This window comes from Staurois parvus, unplaced genomic scaffold (assembly GCF_062004578.1).
Source record: "Staurois parvus isolate SC_StPar_1 unplaced genomic scaffold, SC_StPar_1.0 ptg000059l, whole genome shotgun sequence".
In the NCBI taxonomy this organism is placed as follows: Eukaryota; Metazoa; Chordata; class Amphibia; order Anura; family Ranidae; genus Staurois; species Staurois parvus.
The window spans coordinates 4707132-4717294 of record NW_028317855.1 but is presented as its reverse complement, the minus strand read 5'-3'; the positions used below and the strand labels follow the sequence as shown (position 1 = coordinate 4717294).

The following is a 10163-nucleotide window of genomic DNA, read 5'->3' as shown; positions in this document are numbered from 1 at the left end:
AGGCGTGGTCGTCCTGTAAAAATGACTGCAAGAGCACAGCGCAGAATGCTGCATGAGGTAAAGAAGAATCCCAGAGTGTCAGCTAAAGACCTACAGAAATCTCTGGAACATGCTAACATTTTTGTTGACACATCTACAATAAGGAAAACATTAAACAAGAATGGAGTACATGGGAGGACACCACGGAGGAAGCCATTGCTGTCCAAAAAGAATATTGCAGCACGTTTGAAGTTTGCAAAAGAGCACCTGGATGTTCCACAGCACTACTGGCAAAATATACTGTGGACAGATGAAACCAGATTGAGTTGTTTGGGAAAAACACACAACACTATGTGTGGAGAAAAAAAGGCACAGCACACCAACATCAAAACCTCATCCCCACTGTAAAACATGGCGGAGGGAGCATCGTGGTTTGGGGCTGCTTTGCTGCCTCAGGGCCTGGACGGATTGTTGTCATTGATGGGAAAATGAATTCCAGAGTTTATCAAGACATTTTGCAGGAAAACGTACGACCATCTGTCCGCCAACTGAAGCTCCGCAGAGGATGGGTGATGCAACAGGACAATGACCCAAAGCATACAAGTAATTCAACAAAACAATGGCTGCAACAGCACAGAATACACCTTCTGGAGTGGCCCAGTCAGAGTCCTGACCTCAACCCGATTGAAATGCTGTGGCATGACCTTAAGAGAGTGATTCACACCAGACATCCCAAAAATATTGCTACACTGAAACAGTTTTGTGAAGAGGAGTGGTCCAAAATTACTCCAGATCGTTGTGCAGGTCTGATCTGCAACTACAGGAAACGTTTGGTTGAGGTTATTGCTGCCAAAGGAGGGTCAACCAGTTATTAAGTCCAAAGGTTCACATACTTTTTCCTGCCTGCACTGTGAATGTTTACATGTTATGTGCAATTAAACCATGGCAACATCTAATGTTTGTGTAGTATTATGTTCAGCAGACTGTGTTCTTCTATTGTTGTGACTTAGATGACATTCAGAGCACATTTTATGCCCAATTCATGCAAAACTCCACGTAATCCCAAGGGGTTCACATACTTTTTCTTGCAACTGTATATCTCACGACACTTCAGGAGGGGAACTAGTACATATCTCAGGACACATCATGAAGAGAAATAGTACATATCTCATGACACTTCAGGAGGGGAACTAGTACATATCTCAGGACACATCATGAGGAGAAATAGTACATATCTCAGGACACATGAGTAGGGGAACTAGTACATGTCTCAGGACACATCATGAAAACTAGTATATATCTCAGGACACATCATGAGAACTAGTATATATCTCGGTTCATGAGGGGAACTAGTACATATCTCAGGGCATAAATTTCCACCAAGAGGGATAGAAAGTGGCTTTGAAGCTAGATTTAGTGTTCTCTGTGCATAGTGTATCCCCCAAGGGGTTTGGGAATTTAAGATCACAGGCATTGGTATCTCTGCTGACATATGGCAACATACACCAGTAGTACCTGGGCTTCAGCGATGCAAAGGTTTATTTGAATGTCATTGAGGTGAACAAGGTGCTGAAACCATTGCATGCACCCTGACTGCTTTCTATCTAGACAGGTCACACTGGGTGCACCTTGTACATATGTATAGTTATCTATACCGGGCACAGGACAGTGCCAGTCAGCGTCGCAGACTTGCATGACAAAGCAGGAGATAGTCCGGGCAGAGAATAGAGCGTGTCGGGTGGAGGAGGGGACGGCTGGCCGTGCACGCCCGGCGAGTGCGCGCATGCGGGGACGCGCACGGCTCAGTGCAAATAGGAGGAGGCTGGTATTCATGGACAGGAGGAGGGGAAGGGAAAGGCGATAAGGAAGCCCAGCAAGTTGGAAGGGTGAACCTGATCGGACTGGAATCCCTGCATTCAATGTCCGGGGAGTCTATTGTGTGTGGAATTGTGTCATCTGAGGAGAGGCCTCCTTCGTGTATGCTGAGGATGAGGAGGCAGTGAATATAATCACAGAGGTGGATTCGCCTGACCACATTCACCCGGGGAGAGGAGTGGCACAGGGTGCTGACAAATCGTCCGTGTACAGCTCCGTACAATTGGCCTCCTTCCTGTGTAGGTGACCCCGGGAGTGTCAGCATGGGGAGTCGGGAAGAGGAGCGACGGAAACTGGCCGACATCATTAACCATTGGAACGCCAACCGGCTCGACCTGTTCGAGATCAGCCAACCCACCGAGGTGAGAGGAGACAGACAGAGGAGAGGAGACAGGGAGAGAGAGAGGGAGCCCCTCCCGGGAGAGAGCCGGCACTGCGCAGGCGGCATGTCCAGGGATGAGCAGACACATCTCCCTCCCAGGAGACTCCGATCACAGGCCACAACGCCACTGTCTATGTGTGTGACATGTGTGCACCTGATCTGTCCCATGATCCCCCACCCCACAGCCCTCTATTATTGTGTACACACGTCTGATCCCACACATAGCACCACAGGCCGGTATCGTCCTGGTGGATCCAGCTCTAACAATGTCCCTATTGTCGGGGATGATTGCGGATCGGTGTTTACAAATATTGTGTGTGTGTGTGGAGGGGGAAGGTGGGGGTGTAGGCTGTGCAGTGTGGTGGAGGTAGTGGGGGGATGTGGTGCCTGGCACTGGGGGCTCCAGCAGGTGGAGGAGGAGCAGGGTGGGATTAACTGCACAAGTGGATTTGGCCAGATCTCCAATCCAAAAACCTCCCCGCATGCCTGAATACTAAGCTGAATTATGGAATTGTTGTCTCCCCTCCAACCTCTGATTACAGGGCACCAGCCATGATTTGCTTCTTTTCATCTTCTTGAGGGAAGTGTCAGATTTGTACAAAGTTTACTGGCATAGTCTAGGGTTTGCTACACTTGTGTCATCTTAGATCCTGGTCACCAGATCCTGAGTCACACAATCCATGCTGGACAGCAGCATTTTCTCCTCCCCATCATTCTCATTAGTGTTGTTTGTTGTTGTTAATAATGTTGTTATTTTGTTTTGCTTTTTTTGAGATAAAACAATATATAAAAATTAATTTTTGTATAAAAATCTTTATTAACACCAATAATACAAAAAAACAGAGAATTATAATGTTCTTTTTTAAATATTGGGTTTTTTTTGCTTATTTTTTATTTTTTTGAATAATTGAACAAAAATGTAAAATATGAAAAAGTAATGTTCTTATAATACAACTACAAAAAATTATTCGAATGCTTTAGTTTTTGTATTTTGTTGTAGTACAAACAAATACAAAAAAGTTAAATAATTTTTACTTATTTTTTTTGTGCATTTTGTTGATACACAAAAATTAATATACAAATAAAGTAAAATTATTTTTTTATTAATACAAAAAATTATATTTTTTTTAGGTATTAAGATGTTGTTTACATTTTATTTGTATTTTTTAAAATATTTTTGTGTTTGTAATTTAGTTATAACAATACATAATAAAAAGAATAAACAGCAACAAAATAATTAAACCTACAATAAGTATAATAATATTATTATTGGGGTTCCCTCTCTCTCTCACGCCTTCTTTTTTATTTTTGAATTTTTTTTAATACCAATAATGATTTTTTCTTTACTAGTTAGAATCACCTGTGCAGTTGACCTTTTGGTTAGTTCCTGGCGTCACAACATGTTGCACATTCCTTTTTTTTGTGTTTAACCATCGTCTATACTTTTCTTTTTAAACTGGAAGCTTCATGGGTGTCTTGGCAAGAGTTTGTATTTCTCCACCTGTTTGAAGCATTGTTGAATCACATGGGGCGTTAAAATTTCGGGGTGTGTATATTAATACAGCATGTTCTGCATTACTTGTTTGTGAGCATTTCATTAGTCAATAGGAGAGGGTGGGGAGGAGAAACCTGTTTGTGCTCAGACCACATTTTTGTGGGACATGCTTTAGTTTGGTTGACAGATGAAACGACAGCGGTTATTCCTCCATGTGTGATCATCACCCCTTGTTTAGTCAGTCTGTTTTGACTGTATTGGCGTTTTATTTTACCTTCATGTTATATAAACATTGCACATATTTGCCATGTGATATAGCTCTAATCTACTGATTTAAGCAGTACTCTGCTGATGTATTGCAGTTGGTTGTACAAAAAATACAGAATGATAAAACTAACCATGTCTTACTTTTGTACCCTTTTTTTTTTTTTTTTTGTCTCTGTGTCAGGTGTGCTATTGGTTAATGAAGCATTACCTTGTATCTAAAGACGTGTTTACTGCAAGTTTCTATATATTTCCAAGATGCAGGAATGATTTTTAGGCTTTTGGTGAATATATACAGTAGTTAAGCTGTAAGCATGCACCATTTGGTTATCCTAGTTGTATTGTTCTTCATCTTTCAAACCGTGTAGTTTGTTTCTAAAAGTCAGAAGTCTTTCAATATCAAAAGGGAACGTTACATAATGACTACAGAGCTAAAATACAACTTGAACCAAGTAATTACCATTTTCCTTCATTTCTCAAGGCCTTTCAAGTTTACGAAAGACACCGTACCCTATGGTTACTATCTCTCTCTGTTAATATTTTATGTAAAAGTCGGTCCTTCCTGTGTTACACATTGAATTAGTTTCTCTTGTTATACTAGAACTTTGCCAGGTCTGTTGCTCCCTATAAATATTTCCCCACTGAATATCCTTTTGTCCAGTCCTATGAAATTCTAATCTTCTGGGTACTTTCTATAAATAAAAAACAAAAAAACCCCTCTACATACTTGCACATATGAACAGGAGTCAATCACACACTGCAATTTCATTTTTATATTGACTCTGGGAAGTAATTTTTAAATGTAGCTTAATTTGAAACCTGTGACTACTTTGGCGCTTTTATTCATGTCTTCCCAAGGCACGGCTTATGAAAATAGGACTTTTTTTTCCCCCCCTATTATTAATGGTGTGCAAGTCTGTAGCTACTCTTGGTCTGAGGTCGGAGGAGTTATCTGGGTGCAAATGCTTGGAGTGCTTAATGGATTTCTTTTTCTTGGAGTGCTCCTTTAAGCCTCTTTATGCTGTCACTTTACATCAAGATCACCCACTCAGACTGATAACTCCCAAAGTATTATTTTTGGAATGAACATGCTTCTTGAAGCTTGGACTCTTTGAGTGTTGCCAGGTTATTTACTGTTCTTTAATGTTCTTGTCCCCTATTAAGATATGCCTACCTATATTCATGAAGACCTGTCTAATTTCAAAACTATACAGTTCATGGGTCATGACTGCTTGGATTCCTGAATTGTGTGTTCCTTCGCAGATTGGTTTGTAAGCAGTGTTAACCTACCAAAACAAAAATGTAATTTTGCAGTTTACCAATACTAAAAAACATTCCTGTCTTAGAGCGGCTGCACTCTGTGGAGGTGCAATGGAATCATCCTTGGACAGCAGCTTTGTCTGTCTGGGGAAAATGTAGTGTTGGGTGCACTAGCAGATTTAGATAGACCTGACCAACAAATTTAAAGGAGAAGTATAACTAAAATTTTTTGGCTATACAGCGCATATGGAATCTGCACTCCTGTGACCCATTTCCAGCTAACAGCAGGCTAAAGTGGACTGGCACCAGGCTTAGCCTCTCAGCGATCTGTCGTGAGCCTGAGTCAGGCCCTCCCGCCCCCTCCACAGCCCGGTGCTCTAGAGGGTGCTGGAATGGCAGAGCAGAAAGACTGACAGTCATCGGCTCTCTGCCTTGAGCGGTGTGTGATTGCTTAGTGCTCACTACAGAGCCGGCGGGAGACAGATGCAGCACCGGATCAAGTATAATATTTGTTTTTTTTCCATTAAAAGTCCATACTTCTCTTTTAAAGCTTTATTAAAGGAAAAATATGTTATTAAAATAACATGTTAAACTCACCTGCTCTGTGTAATGCTATTGCACATAGCGGCCCTGAACCTTCTCTTTTGGGGTCCCCTGCTGATACTCAAGAACTTGCCATGGGGACAGACGTGGGCTCACTCTCGAGCTTGGCTGTGTGTGTCCATAGACATACACATTGCTGTTTGGCCCTGCCCCTGGTCCCTCCTCACAGGATTTGATTGACGGCTCCTCCCTCTGTGCCTGTGAGGGGAGAGGAGGGTAAACGTGACCATGCCAACAGTAGACTTGCAGTGTGGTCCCATTCAGATGGATGGGTTGTGTTTGGCAGGTGGCACTGCCCACTGAGCACAACAAGGGGATCCTTTTTGCCTAATGGAAACATCCCCCATCTCTTGTCCTTGCAGTGTTAACCTCCCTAGCGGTCTGATTATGTCAGTATTTCTGTGCTCAAAGCAGCACATTTTTTTTGCTTGGAAATATGTAGTTTTTTTATTGTATACCTGTAATTTTTAGGAATAACTCACTGAAATCTGTCCAAACAAGAGTCTAGTAAACATCCCGGGTATATTTAAAATTTGAAACTCAAAATCCTAAATTAAAATGTAATAAATAATAATTTAATACATTTTTTTCAATAATATAATCAAACCAAAAACACTGAAATTTGAATTATAGCACCAAGTTCGCACATCACTGAGCAAAGTCGCAAAATCGTTTTCAGTGTCTGATGACGAATTTCCCCACAAATCAGCACTCAATTCTGCAAGTAGTTCTAATTTACTATCGCTGTTCTCTAGCTGGTCTAAAACTGCTTTTGACCTAAAGGGATGCTTTTTGGATGCCATGGACGTTTCTCAGTTTTACGGCAGAAAGAACAGTACAAATACAGGAAGGGCACAGGACAAAGCACTAGGGACAAAATGTATGTGAAATGGTTTGATACAATAATGTTTTACTATGTGATTTTTAGTGTATTTAGTGAATGTAACTTTTTTTGACATTTTAAAATTTCCCTCCGTTCCGTCATCCGTACGTCCCGACGTCGCAGGGAACGGAACCCAGAAGACAGATTCCGGCATCGGCCGGAGGACATTGCAGGGGACACAGCAGAGGGGGACATCGCGGGAGCGCAGGACAAGGTAAGTGCAGAAGGGGTCCTGGAGCAGCGCTGCATGGTATTCCCGAGTGTAGCTCGGGGTTACCGCTTGTGGTACTGAAACTTTACCCCGAGCTACACTCGGGAATACCGCTAGGGAGGTTAAGGGAATGGTTGGGGGCAGTAAAAATGTGGCTCACTTGTTTTTACCATTCCTCCCCAAACACATGTAAATGAGACCTTACTGCCCCTTTTTTCTGATCAGCTTGATCTCGTAAAAAGAGAGCGGAAAAAAGCAGACATATTGGCCAGATCAACAGGTGGAAATAAAGGAAGAAATAAAATGCATGCAGCCACAACATGTAAGAATTGGTCAGCTGCAATATATTACATTTTTTTGGGGTTAAAACCACTTTACAGAGATTAAAAATTACTCAGTTGCAGACTTGCATTTCCCTGAAGTTTTCTGTCTGTTCGGTCTTACCTTTGAAAAATAATGTAACTTTTTGGAAACCGTGACCCATGAGTTGTATGATTGTTTGTTTTTCCGATTAGACGAGTCTGCATGAATAGGTTTAGGTGAATCCAAAACTCGCGCTTGATGTGGAAATCATTTAAATTGTCATCACTATAAATAGTACATAGTTGTCAAAGTAATCAGTGGCAGTTGCTTTTGTGCCAAAGCACAGCAAGTGTGGTAGCTGCAGTGAAATACATAACGGGGTTAAAGTGAATGTAAGACTTCTCCTCCAACCTCCAGTCTTTCAGCCACTTGCTGTCTAAATGCATTAGCTTCAGCGCAAGCTGCACATCATTGCTCTGGACCAGCTTCCTGGTAGTGATAACAATAGACCACACTGCTCTTGTGTTTTCACTAGGGGTGGGTATGACAGGATGTCAGTGCAGGAGGACAATAGGGTGACAGTTGTCATTCCATAACAGGAAGTGCCTGAAGAAGGAATTTCATGGCAGGATCATCAGGAATTATTTTAATGTAAGCTGAAGATTTAAAAATGTTGTTTGCTTTTGAATTTGCATTATCATGTTAGAATTTATGTAAGATTTTGGTCATTGTCATTGTGTTAATTCCTACTGTAATTTACTAAAGAAGTAGAGGCTGCTTGCTCAGCTAAGTGATTGTAAATATGGTGAAAGTGGTTTAACTTTTGAATACCCAGTCATGTGTGAGGGAAATTTAAAAATTACCAGGGCATGATTGCTTGAAGTGAAAATGGCTTCATACTCCGTTAACAGTCTCTATTCCTTTTGTACATCAGTCTCAGTGCATAATAGTCTGTAGCCTATGCTATAAATATTTAGGCTTAATTCACACTTGTGGTTTGGGGGATGCCATGTGGTTGAGCCATTTTTTTACCTCCTCAACCAAGCTCCCTTATGCTGCAAAGGCAGTGGATGGGGGTGTACACGAACTGCTATGGTTTGCAGCACAGCAAAAATGATCCTCATCTTTTCATTGGGTGGGCAGTACCACCTGCCAAACATGACCCATTCAACTGAATGTGGTTGTAGCACGGTGGCGCAGGGTTTTAAAGCGGTAGTAAAGTCTCTGGAAAAAATCTAAATAAAATTTCCCCCTGCAAGGTAATATAATGTGCTAGTACATGCTAGCACATTCTGACAATACTTAAAATGAAGCCCTCCAGTGGTGCGCTGTCACAGCTTACAGGGCTTCCATCTTCACCCAGTCTTCCTTCCAGGTTTGCAGGCTCCAGCTGTCTGGCTGAGCTGCAATTACTCCACTCCCGCGCATGCGTGCTGGAGACCCGGGCACAGCATACAACTCTGAAGGATCAACACGGGCATGCCGTTCCTTCAGAGTGCATGTCTCCAGCTGCTGCTCTCTGGAATACCTCTTAATTGGTGCATGTTTACGAGATATACATTTTACCTACAGGAAAGCTTTATTATAAGCTTACCTGTAGGTAAAAGTCAAAGCACTTTACTACCACTTTAAGGGTTAAAATAGGGAGTGACACCGCCTGTCAAATGCCCTCTTAAAAGCAGTCCATAGCGGATAAACCCCCCCCCCCCCCACTTTTTTGCAACTACTAAAATGTTTTTTTTTTTTTTCTAAGGAGACTGCAGAGCATTAGATCAGTAAATCATGGGTGCAATCTGAGGTTTCTGCAGGCGTTCAGCATTGCTGTCTGGCCGTACCTTGTATGGGCAGGCAGGTACCTGAGAGAGAGGAACTACCAATCAATGAACTACCAGAGCGCTCACCAGCTCCCTTGCAGTTCATTGAGAACTACAAGTTGTCAGCCACAATGGCTAATGGTACTTGTAGGCATTCATTCACAGGAAACTATGAATGAAGGATGCGGCTGTGTGGGCAGAACCCAGCACAGCCGCTTTATTTAAAAATTGTGACAGCAGGTGCAGGGAGAAGATTCCTGCCAGATTTTACAAGGAGGGGGGATGCGGGGTGCAGATGCTGGAACTTGTTACACATTCCACTCGTTTTTAGAGTGGAACAAGTCATATGTTCTGAAAGTGAATTTATTTAAGCCAGAAGTTTTTTTGTTTTTTTTTTTTTTTTTTTTTTTTCTCTATATAGAGTATGGAAGGGTTAAAACCTCCATCTTTATAATTTTAGGTTCTGGCGTCTGGTTGGGAAAGTTTTGACTTCACTTCCTGACCTGAAGTCACAACAGGAAGTGATAGTAAATGGGCATTCTGCTCTTAGACAGTTATCACCAGAACAGGTGTCCCTGTTGGAGTTTCCTCCAACATATAGATATATCTATCTTCCTTCTGTTCCTCCTGACAATGCTAAAATTTTGAATTTTTTTTTGTTAGAATGGAGAGGGATTAGAACACCTGTCAGGTTTTTATTGCTTTCTGTGCTGTCTGTTAGGGAGACTTACCCTCTCCATTTGCCCCGTTTTTACCATGATCATTGAGAGTGAAAGTAAAAGAGAATCCACAATGTTAGAGTTGTCAGCGGGACAGGAATAGAGGGTAAATCTTCCAATGGGGGTAAAGAAAGACATGGTTCTGGTGACCCTGGTGGTTACAAGAGATTCCCTCACTTTACAGGAAGTAAAGGAAGATCTCCCCAACAGGACACACAAACGGACAGGGGTTAAAACCCTCCCTTCCTCCTTCTTCTTCCTTTTCTTTGTTAATAGTTTTGTCTTTAGTTCTAGTGTAAATCACTGGTGCAGTAAAAAAAACTATTTTTGTAGTGTTTTACAGTGCGTATTATACGTCCCACAATATCCATACAA

General features: G+C 41.9%; 1 protein-coding gene across 23 annotated transcripts in view; it reads left to right on the top strand.

The window, feature by feature from the left end:
- The first annotated feature begins 1766 nt into the window (after positions 1-1766).
- Positions 1767-10163, top strand: part of AFDN (afadin, adherens junction formation factor) — a 314907-nt gene continuing 306510 nt past the window's right edge. For 8 of the 23 annotated variants that reach the window (XM_089668566.1, XM_089668562.1, XM_089668560.1 and 5 more), the window contains exon 1: positions 1769-2216. In XM_089668566.1, coding sequence (XP_089524692.1) covers positions 2118-2216 — 99 coding nt within the window. In that variant the 5' untranslated portion in view covers positions 1769-2117. Of the gene's footprint in view, positions 2217-10163 lie in introns of all 23 variants that reach the window. The other 15 variants (XM_089668579.1, XM_089668578.1, XM_089668569.1 and 12 more) reach the window with 5 other exon arrangements.